The following is a 12,935-nucleotide window of genomic DNA, read 5'->3' as shown; positions in this document are numbered from 1 at the left end:
GCCAGGGATGAGCAAGAAAAGTCCCCAAGTCATCTTGGTGAAGTTGAAACCATTCGAAATGGTAGCTCCGACCCCGAAAGAAACGAAGATACACACCGTGGCTTCAAGCCTCGGCACTCTCAGATGATAGCCAAAGGGGGTGCTATTGGAACTTCACTGTTCCTAGGAACCGCCCAGGTTCTTCGCATTGGCGGTCCTCTGTCCCTCCTGATTTCGTATGGAGTCCTGTCTATACTGATTTACTGCATCGTCACTGGAATTACCGAGGTTGCAACTTATCTCCCTGTTCCAGGAGGCACTATGGCCTACTACGGACACAAATATGTGTCTCGCAGCATGGGCTTTGCAATGGGATATCTCTACTGGTACTCTCTTGGCATCTTGATCCCCTACGAATTCGTCGCTTCTACACTTCTCATCAACTATTGGGGAACTGCGGTTAATGGCGCTGTGTGGATCACCATCATATATGTTATCATAGTCATTGTTAACCTCTTCCCTGTCGGAGTCTTTGGAGAGTGTGAGTTTTGGAGCGCAGGGATGAAAGTTCTCCTCATCTTAGGCCTCATCTTTCTCTCAATTGTGTTGTTCTTCGGGGGAGGTCCTGACAGAGATGCTCTCTACTTTCGATATTGGAAAAACCCTGGTCCAGTGAACACTCATATCGTGGAGGGCGATGCCGGACGACTTGTTGCACTGCTTCAGTCTTTTGTTCTGGCATCATTTGCATTCGTCTTGGCTCCTGAACAGCTCATTGTGACAGCGGGCGAGATGCAATCGCCACGCTATAACCTCCCCCGAGCCGCTCGACGATACATTTGGCGGCTGATCGTTCTTTTCATGCCCTCCGTCCTCGGGATTGGTGTAGTCTGCGCATCAAATGATCCCCGGCTTACAGCACCTGGGACTGCGCGCTCTCCTTTCATCATCGCCATCAAGAACGCCGGCATCCCTGTCCTGGATAGCATCTCCAATGCACTGATCCTCCTTTCAGCGATCACGGCTGCGAACGCATTCCTCTACTCTGCCTCTCGAAATCTTTATTCACTTGCAAAGGCCGGAAATGCACCTGCGATATTCAAGAGATGCAATAGATATGGCCTTCCATATTATGCAGTCTTGATCACTGCCTCCCTTGGATGCCTAGCTTACCTCAGCCTGTCAAATAGTAGTCTGACGGTCTTCAACTGGCTAATCAATCTCACCAATACCTCGGGCTATATTAGTTGGATCTGCTGTGGTATAATTTACGTGAGATACCGCAAAGCCATCACTCATCATAAGTTGGAGTCCCCATATCGCTCTCGTCTCCAGCCATGGGGCATGTACTTGGGAGTCATTGTGTCCATGATTCTTTTGCTCATCAACGGATTCACTGTTTTCTTTCCTTCACAATGGTCGGTGGGTGATTTTTTCACGGCTTACATCGGCATTCCTGCGTTTCTGCTGATCTACTTTGGCCACCGACTGTATCATGGGGGAGATAGATGGGTTAGAAATCCTGAAGATGTTGATATGTATGAAGGGATGGATGAAGTACTGGCTGCAGAAAGACCACCGCCTGCCAGGGGCAATATCACTCGGAGACTGTGGGCCGTGGTAGAATAATCTTTGAAGATCTGCTCTGGCAAGATAACCTCTGACCCTAAGCTTGGACACCAAAAACAAGCAGTCTGAAGGTCCACCAAGACTAATATAAGTTTATATGAGTATTCTTGCTATTTAGAAAAGAGGTCTCAAATCGGCCTGCCTCCCCTTTAATAGTCTAAAAGGACATCGCATTCCTGGTACAAGCTTCATTTTTGCCTATGATGTTCTATACCGAGCGTATTAGAACAGTGAGATATATTTGAGAATGAACAGTTCAGCTTCAAGGGGTGATGGGATTGATAGGCCATAGCTGATAGTTATCCTTCTCGTGATGACCAGTCCAACAGATGAGAGACTTCTTATCTCTAATTACGATACCAAGAATAGTTGGTCTAAGGCTCTACTAAGCTATCCCATACCAACTTAACTCCTATTAAATTTACCTGAGTCTTTTTATCATTTCAGTTACGAGTCTTAATTCTCTTACGCAGTACCTCCCTTGGATCTATGCATTGACCGTTTCGTCCAACTGCAAACGCACCGTATATTGAAGGACCCCCTTCAATGTTCGCGATACTGGTAAAGATGGATATGCCGGAGGTGATATGAAGGAGATGATGATATGCTGGTTCTCAATGCTAATTATATCATCGATGCTTGTGCATAGGACCCACAGGGAGGTAAACCGGCGGTGATACTGATAGTATCCAATGATACATACAAGCATTGCAAACAAATCGATCGGATCGTAGGGCCGGGCGACAATTAATATCCATGTGCGCCTGATAATCCTTGACAACCTCCTTATAACCTTGGACCCTATACGTCGCATTGACTCGTGAGGACCCAGACTTTGAGATGCCCCTATCATATTGTTGGCACATATAGGACAAAGCTCAGAGGAGTGCGTGGGTTCTGATATCAGATCGCCCACTTTCCGATCAACAGAGAGTCCAAGCGTAGAAAGTAGGCACGGATTACGAGGCCAGTTACGATGACGGAGCTCGTTTGATGACCATACTATGGATTTACTCCCTACAGACAATGGTCTGCAGCGAGCTTAGCCGAAGCGTAGATTTCCATCCAGGGGGGTAAGGCGCCTAATCAGTGGTATTGACCGAAGCAATGTGGTCACTGCAAAGGATGGATATAAGAATTAAAGTTCTGAAGCTATACTACATGCGCAATGCATACCCCGGATAACACGAGGGACTCATCAAAGATAACAAGGAACAAACGATGCCGAAATTAGAAGTTCACGATCACTGATAGCTTGATAGGTGATGCGATTGTGGACATGGCCTGACAGCCCTCCATTCCTCTGAGAGGTCGGTAAGCACGTGGTAAGCAATTAAGTTACGGCTAACTTACCATTCTTATGCAAGATGGGAAGAAGCAAGTCACCCATTTCAGGACAATCAACCACTACAATTCAATAGCTCGTTCACGGACATTTTTTTATTCCTCAGTTGTTTCTCGAACGCATTGGGGGAAACTAGCAACACGCTGTTGTTATTTCCCTGCATCAAGCTTCACAACCAGCGGGAAAACAACTGGACAGCAAGGCACAGTATGGCACAGCGGAGAGAAATGCGCTCTTTTAACTCAGACGGCGTCATCCGAGTGGCCCTGGTCGAAACACGGTCTGTTTCATCAAGGACCAGCAACCGGCCTATCAAGACAATTTACAGGCGCCTCGATCCCAGCTGCCAGGGTCTAGGCTCACTTTGTTTCATGCTCCGACGCTCCACGAATCAGCAAGCCAAGTAGGAGGTTGTGTATTTTGGTGACGGTGAGTTACACTCAAAGACACAATATCTGTCGCTGCCCGTTTTTGTGCTTCGGTTTCAAGTTGTGATGATTCTCGTCATGGCGCTAATTCATATCGTCCGTCCATCTATCTTTGGAAGAGCTGGCACGACATGTTTCGTGGGCGGAGACTGTAGAACATACTTGAAACTCGCTCGCGCGCAACCATGGTCAGCAAAAGCCCTAGCCTCATCTCTTGTGCATGAAGGTGACCAGAATTCCATCTTCTATGCACTCGAGATTTTAGCGGCGGCTCTGCCCTTGTCTTTTCGTCACGATCAGCGTGGCATGTGGAGCTCTTTTTCCCTCTGGAACTCTGTAACGACGCCGCGCGATCAGATCGCCCATCCCATCATCCCTTCCATCTGGTCTGGTCTGGTCTGATTCCGGGGATCGCTTCGTGTTGACCTCTTTGTGCATACGTATTGTTCACGGTGGAGTTTTACTCGACTCTCGGGTCATTCGTAGCATCAACAATTGCTCCCTGTATGTAACATGTTGTCGGGCAACTCTTCAGGTCCTTCACATTAGCGAGTCAGCAGCTCATCCAACCATCCGGCGTCTATTGATTCGTGAGTCTTCCATCCATCACAGCGTGATTATTAGCCTACAGGGGCCACATCTGACGCTTCAGAACTGGCCAAGCCCATCCCCCCCCCAAACCTGAACCAGGCTACTAAGGTAATGAAGCACCACTTCACCGTCTACGGAGGTACCTGTAGGTCTTGTAGATACCTGGCTGATGCTGCTGATAGGCACTACCAATGCGCACTAAAATGTTCTAGCTCAAAGTACCCGCTGTCTTGGTGGTACATTCGCCGCAACCACCGCCAGTCCCCTGCTCATTCTCCATTCCCCTGCACCCGAGCTGCCAAACCGTTCCATTCCCCCTCGGGCCTGGCCTCTTTGGCTAATAATTTGTATTCCACCTCACCATTGTCCGCCCATCGTCACTCTTTCTCCTCCAAACCTCACCTCACCACCAAAAGCTCAGCTTCAGCTTTGCTGGATCTGGACTCGGACCTGGATCTCTCTATACTCTTCTTCATTTCTTTATGAAGTGCTTCGCGTTGATCGCAGTTTCTCCTTGTTTGGCTCCGCGTTACTAATAATACAGAATAGAGCTTCCATTGGCTCTATATCCCATCCTCCGCCACTTCGCACATACCCCAATCACCATCGGGTGAGCGAACATCGATCGACTCAGCTGGGTCTGGGTATCCCACCTCGTTTTGGTGTCTCAGGCGCCGCCATTTGACGACGAGCCATAACTTGAATCACACCACTTGCAAACACTCTTGGCTGCGTATTCAGCATGGCCATGCTAGCTTCGAAAGCGTCGTTTCCCGCCGGCTTGGGTGCTTCGTCTCTCACTCCTGTTCCTTCTCAACCCACAATGGCCCCTCCCAGAAGAGCTCCCACGATTACCCCTTCAGGTGCTTATGGCAGCCCGACAGAATCCGAATTCAACGAGAGCGACCCCGCTGAATCCGTCAAGAACTGGGACGAAGAGCAAGTCTGCGAATACCTGCGATCTGTAAAGTGCGGCGAGTATGAAAAGATCTTCCGGAAAAATCACATCAACGGCGAGAATCTCCTGGAAATGGATAAAGATGTGCTTAAAGAAATGGGTGTTGAGAAGGTCGGCGATCGCGTCCGCCTTTTCCTTAGCATCAAAAAGCTGAGAACCCGGGCATATGCCAACGAGAAGAAACGAAATCGGGTAGGCCACATCAGCGATGGCTATAGTTGCTGGGCTCTCAGACTGACCGTTCGTGTCTAGGATTCATTTGGCGGACTCGATATTCACATCACTGCACCCCATGACTCGCCAAGAATGCACACGTCTCGAGGTGTTCCGACATCTGCTTCCAACAAACGGTTTTCAAGGCAAATGGATTTGCACGGTGCTTTAGATAATGGCATTAATTCCTCGAGACCAAACTCCCCTCTCCCTGGTACCGATCTGCGGAACCTAAGGGCCCGAGGGAAGACATATGTCACAAGCCCTGCAAATGCTCAAGGCCAAAGGATTGTCATTACCAACCCGGATCTTCCGGCAAACCGTCTGGTAACGACCCATACCAGGAATAACTCCAGTATGGACGGTTCACTGATGGCTGCCTTACCACAGGGTCAAGAAGTTATTCGCGTTATATCAACTGGCGGCGTTACGAAGGTTGTCAAGATTTCCGCGTGTAGTACTTGCGAGGAGGTGATGCGGGTGACTCTTCGAAAGTTCGCTCTGCGTGAGGATCACGAAAGAAATTACTGTTTCTGGGTTTTGGCTGGCATCGATCCTGATCCAGGCCAGTGCCGACGACTGGGCGATACGGAACTTTGGCGCATTATCAAGGACCAACGACGGCCGGAACGAAATCGATTGATATTACGGAGGGTTCCAGCAGGCGAACCAGGGGAGGCGGAACTGCAGCGCGCTGCTGCCATTGCCATGGAAGAAGAACAACAGAAACACGCCCGTGCTCTGGAAACAGTGGACAAGCGTAGTCAACTTAAGGTGCAGAAGATGCTTGGGGAGAAATGGAACGATCAACTGCAGTCCCCATTGTCGCCAATATCTTACCAGGACCGGGAACGAAATCTACATAACGCAGCCAAGGATCTGGAGCGCCCTCCGTCAGAGATCGAATCGCGGCCGGCTCGACGTGTCGGAGCCCTGCGACAGTTTGGCGGTCTTCGACCTCCCAGCGAGTTGATTGCTTCTGATCTCACCTCGTACTTCCCTGACCACACCAGAGAAGACATTGACCGCACAGCCCGACTTTCCATGCGACGGTCAACTCGCTTGAGCAAGGTCAACAGCCGGCTCAGCGTTGCTAGCAGCCTCAGCTTTGCCTCCAGTATTCAGGATGCGCCTCCCATCCCAACCATTGCTGATTCTTGGCTTAATGCCAACTCTCAGCTTGCCAAGGTGAAGTCTCGGGACTCTCACATTCGCGTTCCCCAGAATGCCTACAACCGGGATTCAGTAACATCATCGGTTCTTGACACCCTTCAAGAGGAGTCTTCCCTCGAGCCCAATCGCAAGTCTTATGTCTCTTTTACTGAGAGTGGCTCTGACTCGGCTGCTCTGAGTGTCACTGACCCTGAGGGCAACACCACGGCCACAAGCTACTATGATGGTGACAACTCAACGGGCTCCGGATCATTCCAGGAGCTTCGCCAAGCATTGACCAATGATGGCGACGACGTGGACGAGGAGCTACAAAGCTTCCTGGCTGGAGAGTCTTGGGGCGACGACAAATGGATGAAGGGTGCGCTTATCGGCCAAGGTTCGTTCGGCAGTGTGTACCTGGCCCTCCATGCCGTTACTGGAGAGCTTCTCGCTGTGAAGCAGGTCGAGACACCTGCTCCTGGAGCCAACAGCCAGGGCGACACACGCAAGAAGGGCATGATCGAAGCCCTCAAGCGAGAAATAAGCCTTCTTCGCGATCTTCGACATCCTAATATTGTGCAATATCTTGGTTGCAGTTCTTCGGCTGATTATCTCAATATTTTCCTCGAGTATGTGCCTGGTGGATCAGTTCAGACGATACTCAACTCATACGGTGCTCTTCCAGAGCCGCTGGTTCGCAGTTTTGTTCGGCAGATTCTGACTGGCCTTTCATACCTACACAACCGAGACATTATCCATCGCGACATCAAGGGAGCCAACATCCTGGTGGACAACAAGGGAACCATCAAGATTTCTGATTTCGGTATTTCAAAGAAGCTGGAGGCCTCCAATATTCTAAACGGCGCCAACAACAATAAGCACCGCCCGTCACTACAAGGATCCGTTTTCTGGATGGCGCCTGAAGTTGTGAAGCAAACATCGTATACCCGCAAAGCAGACATCTGGTCGCTTGGATGTTTGGTGGTGGAGATGATGACTGGTAGTCACCCTTTCCCCGACTGCAGTCAGCTCCAGGCTATCTTCAAGATTGGGGGCGGAAAGGCGGCTCCTACAATCCCTGAACATGCGAGCGAGGCAGCCAAAGAGTTCCTTGCGCAAACCTTTGAAATTGACCACAACCTACGACCTAGTGCGGACCAGCTGATACTCAGCCCCTTCCTGATCCCAATCACCTAATTGTGATACGGGCGGGTTATCAGGCTCCATTGGGGGTCCAAAGCTGAACGAATTACGAAGTGCTCAATGTTGCTATTGGTGGGATACGGAAGCTGCAAGGCTATTTATTTATTGAAGGGGTTGAATTTGGAGGATTTGCTCAAATCATGAGTAGGAACGGAGTGGAGTGGTAATCCCAAACAAGGCCTGAGAGAAGCAGAATGTGTTTTTAACTTGCAAAGAAGATGATGCCTGTGCGGCGTATGCGTGATGAATGATTGGCGATACCACGTTCGCTCTGATTTAATTTACCTGAACTAGAGGATTGCATCAGGATTGGGATGGATGAAAGGCAGCATTTTCTCTTTAGACGCGGGACAAGGAGTTTGATAGATGAGAAGATGAACGAACGTATGTACCTGAGTTAGTAGTAATATGAGTCAAAAGAGACTAAAGAATTCCAAGAGACAAGACAGCCCGAGGATTGTGACAAAGACAAAGACAAGGGATTGTACCAAAGTTCCAATTTTCACGGACGTGACTTGATTTGCTCGCTCGAATTCTTTGTAGTGAACTCGAAATGCATAGATTTTCTTGGTAGTAGATGGTGCGAGGCGGAGGCTTGAAGCGCCTTGCTGCCTATTCACACACACAACCCACAACCGTCAGTCGAAAGTCCCGTTTGCCTCGATGCGTCAGGCCGCCCAGACGGGAGGCGATTCAGTTGTCTGCCATTCATCATACAAGAAAGTCGAGGACGACACAAGTTCACGCCGACATCTCGTGAGCTCACGCTGATTTTCTGAGTCTACGCCGAACATCCACTTTTATTATTGGTACGTTGAAAACTGCTGGACGATAGCATACGGATATGCATGCTCAGTCTCGACTAACACACTGGCTTAGTTAGGGGCTATATAAGCCAACCAACGACCAGAGCAACCATGAGCTCTCAGGGCGACAGCCAACCTTCGCAGGACAGCACCATGACGCTCATGCAGGAGAATATCTCAGAGGTTCTCTACTTTGCATACGGATCAAACCTCTCGACTGAGCAGATGCGTAGGCGCTGCCCATACTCCACACCCGTTGGCCTCGCATATCTCAAGGGCTGGAGATGGATCATCAACGAGCGCGGCTATGCCAACGTCGTGCAGCTCCCTATCGATTCAGATGACGATGAGACGCCAGAAGCTGAAGACAACCGCCAGCTGAGCACAAAGGGCAAGGGCAAGGGCAAGGGCAAGGAGCAGCACAGGCCCGAGGAGGGTGTTTTTGGGCTGCTGTACCTTGTTCCGGCAGAGGACGAAGAGAGCCTCGACAGATATGAAGGGGTTCCATCGGCATACCAGAAGTTCCAGGTGGATGTCAAGTGGGCGAATGCGAACAAGGAAGAGGACGAGACGCTGAGAGCCTTGGTGTATGTTGATGAGATGAGGGTTGAGGAGGACGTGCCTCAAGAGGAGTATATCGAGCGTATGGAGGATGGAATCGAGGATGCTGTTGAGAATTGGGGGATGGACGAGGACTATGCGGATCGGGTCATGAGGAGATTCTGGACTGAGAAGGACTGATAGATATCACGGCGACATTGGGATTGGGATTGAGATTGGTCTATTCTCCGAGGATCCATGTTTGTTGGCTGATAAGTTGTCTTGCTTCCCTTTTGCCATCTTTACCTTTATGTCAGAGCAAATCTAGTTGGTGCAGTCAGATAGATATACGCTGGGGCCAGGGCAGCACCGTCTTTTGGCTCTGACGATCTTTTAGAAGTCCAAGTTGAAGCAAAAGGTAGATGAAGTGACTGGTGAGATTACAGCGTATGAACCACTAAACATTCAGCGTCTCTCCCTCCTCTACCTAGTTCTGGTCTCGGACCTCCGAGCTATACCCGGGCAGCTTGAACCTCTATATAACATCCTCTCGACTTGTATAAACAACTTTTATGGATTTATTCGGCTGGAATACGGCGACTATCATGGCGTCTTGCAAACAATTATCACGGCACATCATCCATTCAGTTAGGCTCTCCCAAACCCGCCTGATGACTACCTCAACACCAGCCCCAAGCTTCCCTGCATGGTTTGCGCGTGGTGGAACATCAAACGGTCTCGTCATCCACCGTAGAGATCTTCCTCCAGAATCTCAATGGCATAAGATACTCCCTTCAGCAATGGGCTCGCCCGATCCCTACGGACGCCAGCTCAATGGCATGGGCTCGGGCATCTCGTCGACCTCAAAGATCGTCATCCTTGGACCACCTTCGAGAGAAGACGTGGATGTGGATTTCACATTTGTGCAAGTTGGAATACGCGACGGGAGCCTCGATATGGCTGGGAATTGCGGTAACATGTCGTCTTTGGTTGGCCCTGCAGCGTGGGATAGTGGGCTGCTGTCGGCTCAGGCGAAGACTGTTGAGCAGGATGAGAATGGATTGCAGTGGGCCACCGTGCGGTTCTTGAATACCAATACTAATAAGGTCATGAGTTCAAAGTTCCGAGTTGAGGGCGAAACTCTCAAGTATACGCACCAGGGAGATTATGTCATGGACGGGGTCCCAGGGACAGGCTCCAAGATCATCATGAGCTTCATTGATCCTGCTGGTGCAAAGACCGGTAAAGCTCTTCCGACTGGAAACCCCGTGGATGTCCTCCAGCTGCAGGACGGAACCAAGATCAAGGCATCTCTGGTTGACGTGGGCAATCCTGGTGTTTTTATCAGTACTGAAAGCTTGGGACTTGCTGATCACCTGTCTCTCACGCCAGCTATCGTCGAGTCAAACCCCGAACTCAAGAAAAAGCTTGGAGAGATACGTCGAGCCGGTGCTATTCTCATGGGCCTCGATCCCAACACGGAGAGTGTTCCCAAAATTGTCCTTTTGTTCCCCTCGAGTGGTTCGCCAGACATTGATATCAGATGCCTTGCTTTGTCGATGGGCCAGGCACACAAGGCTGTGCCGTTGACTCTAGCGCTCTGCCTCGGGGCTGCTTCTCAACTCAAAGGAACACTTGCGTCAGATCTGATAGGGGGCCAGTCAAAGGAGACGGTTTGTATTGGGCATCCGAGTGGCAAAGTTGACATTGGGACTGTCATTCGAGATGGGTATATTGAGTCTGCGCAACTCTTACGGACGGCCAGGATACTCATGAAGGGGGATATATACTACTGAGAACTTGATTGAATGTGTTGCTCACAAGTTTCTGTGCATTATTGTCGTCACAATTAGGGAGGGATATTGGGGTTGGCCGGCTTTTGCAAGGGTTCAGGTGGGATTTGGATGAGTCGAAACACATGAAATGTCGCCCGACTCCGGCAGTTAGAAATACGATGCTCCAATATCTCGATTGATACTACCTCGTAACTACATGAATATGTATTCATATGTTCCAGAGAAGAGACATGGTGAAGTTGCAAGTGGTTGATGCCATCACGTGATGAGCAAGGGGTTAATTAAACCATCACCAAAACAACTGCCGTGTGCCTGACTATTCAATACCTAGTACCTATTCTGATTACACAAGTCCATTGAGTTTACCCTTTCTAGGACTCGAAGTTCTTGGGTCTCTAATAAGTCCTGCTCGTCGAGTCGACTCTTCTATCTGCTGATGATGATGATGATCATAATAGATTGTCAGAAAGTTGCACAATAATGGCTGACCTTGAACATCCATACTTTCCGGTTGACGCCGTTATCCCAGGATATCTCCCCAACAGCACACCAGTGGCAGAGTTGATAGTGACCTTTGGTGCAATCGTTGGCGCTGTGATTGGCCTCACACTTTGGCAAACGACACGTACTGCAAAGCCTGTACGGCCCATCGATAGGTTTGCTGCTGCTTGGTTTGCGCTGTGTAAGTCAAGCCATGCACTTGTACAAAAGCAGAAGACGAAAAGACTAACTGGGAGTGATGGCAGGCTGTTTCTTGCATATCACCTTTGAAGGTGAGACAAAGAGATTGACCCCGTCACAACGCCAGGATGCTTGCTTACTTGTCAAGGATACTATCTTGTCTACCGCTATCAACTCCCTGGCATGTCGACCCTCTTCGCCCAGCTGTGGAAGGAATACACTCTATCAGACTCCCGCTACCTGACCCACGACATCTTCACCGTGAGCGTAGAGACCATCACATGTGTAAGTTGGGCATGCTTCTTTCGCTTCACTGGCTTACACAGCCTCAACAGCTCGCCTGGGGACCCCTCTCATTCCTCGCCGTGGTAGGTATACTTAGGGATTGGCACAGTCGCCACATCGTGCAGGTCGTCGTCTGTACTGCCCATGTGTACGGTGTTGCGTTATATTACCTGACCAACTGGAATGAGTCGAGAGTGCACGGCGTGGCGTACAGCCGCCCGGAGACTGTGTACTTTTGGATCTACTATGTTGGCTTCAACCTCCCTTGGGCCATTGTACCTATCGGTGAGCTAGACTGCTAACTTCAAGCACTCGGGCTAACTTGAGGATGTAGTGCTGCTGCGAGATAGTTGGCTGCAGGTTTCCAGGGCGTTTGCAGCCTTGGAAGAGAGGAAGAGGGAGTGATGGATATAGGGCGTGGAGTACAGGTTGATGCTGTCACAGGTTTCAGGTGAAAGGTCACCTGTGGTAGATAAAAGTAGTGAAACAACACAGCATACAGCAGACTGCTCTAGAATCAAGTCATGGGCTGATACTACAGTACAGTGCTATGCAGTACAGTTGGCTGTGTAGACCGAGAAATGCATTGTGTTAGTTGGAGCCGCCCCCTATACGGTTCTTACACATCGTCAAGACAAGCTAACAAGCAAGGCTTCAATTGTACTCGTTGTGTAAAGCTAGCACGCCTTGTCACGGCTAAGGTGACATCAATGTGGTGTACTGTTTCATAATCACCAAATTCTATTCTCCTCTCACAGTTCCTTTCCACTCAAACCTCGCCCAGACAAGGTCTTCTCTACACCGCCAGGACTTTGCCTCCCACCCTGCTTCACCCTTGTCCCCGTCTGCAAATTATAACCAGTCTACTCCGTAGCGAGACCCATATCCCGTCTCGCCTCACTTCCATAACCGCTCTTACCGTGCTGTCGGATCCCGAACGTTGTGAGCCGCGCCGACAGCACAAGCACTTATCGGGGGCCTCAACTCCTCTTCAAGGCTTATTCTGTGGTGGGCCTTTTTGAACCAGTCACTTGGTCTGTTGACACCCTTGCTTCCATGCCGTCCTCTCCAGTTCGTGACATGACATGCCATGAGGCTATCGACATTGGCGAACTGCTTCAGGATTCTCTTTAGAGGCGGTTGCCTATAGGCTATGCCAAGTGACAGTAACACGGCATCCCGATGGGCTGGACGCTATATGCATATGCGTGCATGATATCCAGTCGGTGAAGAATATGGTCAGCCACTACAGAGATGAGCTGTTCTCAAATCTACTGGCCATGTTTGATATTCATTTGTCCATCATCATCATCATCATCATCATCATCA

The 12,935-nt window shown here is 49.8% G+C and overlaps 5 protein-coding genes across 5 annotated transcripts; all 5 read left to right on the top strand.

The window, feature by feature from the left end:
• Positions 1–123: 123 nt before the first annotated feature.
• On the top strand, positions 124–1,608 carry FMAN_10350 (uncharacterized protein; the record flags this gene model as incomplete). The annotated part of the gene is made up of 1 exon (XM_041821015.1): positions 124–1,608. The coding sequence occupies one exon, from the start codon at positions 124–126 to the stop codon at positions 1,606–1,608; it is 1,485 nt and encodes a 494-aa protein (XP_041686838.1).
• Positions 1,609–4,714: 3,106 nt separating this feature from the next.
• Positions 4,715–7,492, top strand: FMAN_10349 (putative MAPKK kinase; the record flags this gene model as incomplete). Its single annotated transcript, XM_041821014.1, has 2 exons — positions 4,715–5,122; positions 5,183–7,492. 2 exons carry the CDS (start codon positions 4,715–4,717, stop codon positions 7,490–7,492), a joined length of 2,718 nt encoding a protein of 905 aa, XP_041686837.1.
• A 923-nt stretch (positions 7,493–8,415) lies between these two features.
• FMAN_10348 (uncharacterized protein) lies at positions 8,416–9,045 on the top strand (the record flags this gene model as incomplete). The annotated part of the gene is made up of 1 exon (XM_041821013.1): positions 8,416–9,045. One exon carries the CDS (start codon positions 8,416–8,418, stop codon positions 9,043–9,045), a length of 630 nt encoding a protein of 209 aa, XP_041686836.1.
• A 470-nt stretch (positions 9,046–9,515) lies between these two features.
• On the top strand, positions 9,516–10,640 carry FMAN_10347 (uncharacterized protein; the record flags this gene model as incomplete). Its single annotated transcript, XM_041821012.1, has 1 exon — positions 9,516–10,640. One exon carries the CDS (start codon positions 9,516–9,518, stop codon positions 10,638–10,640), a length of 1,125 nt encoding a protein of 374 aa, XP_041686835.1.
• Positions 10,641–11,120: 480 nt separating this feature from the next.
• FMAN_10346 (putative emopamil-binding protein (phenylalkylamine Ca2+ antagonist binding protein)) lies at positions 11,121–12,011 on the top strand (the record flags this gene model as incomplete). Its single annotated transcript, XM_041821010.1, has 5 exons — positions 11,121–11,322; positions 11,387–11,413; positions 11,470–11,606; positions 11,657–11,891; positions 11,941–12,011. 5 exons carry the CDS (start codon positions 11,121–11,123, stop codon positions 12,009–12,011), a joined length of 672 nt encoding a protein of 223 aa, XP_041686834.1.
• Positions 12,012–12,935: the final 924 nt, after the last annotated feature.

This window comes from Fusarium mangiferae (genome assembly GCF_900044065.1).
Source record: "Fusarium mangiferae strain MRC7560 genome assembly, contig: FMAN_scaffold011, whole genome shotgun sequence".
Taxonomy (NCBI): domain Eukaryota; kingdom Fungi; phylum Ascomycota; class Sordariomycetes; order Hypocreales; family Nectriaceae; genus Fusarium; species Fusarium mangiferae.
This window is presented reverse-complemented; position numbering and strand designations above follow the sequence as displayed.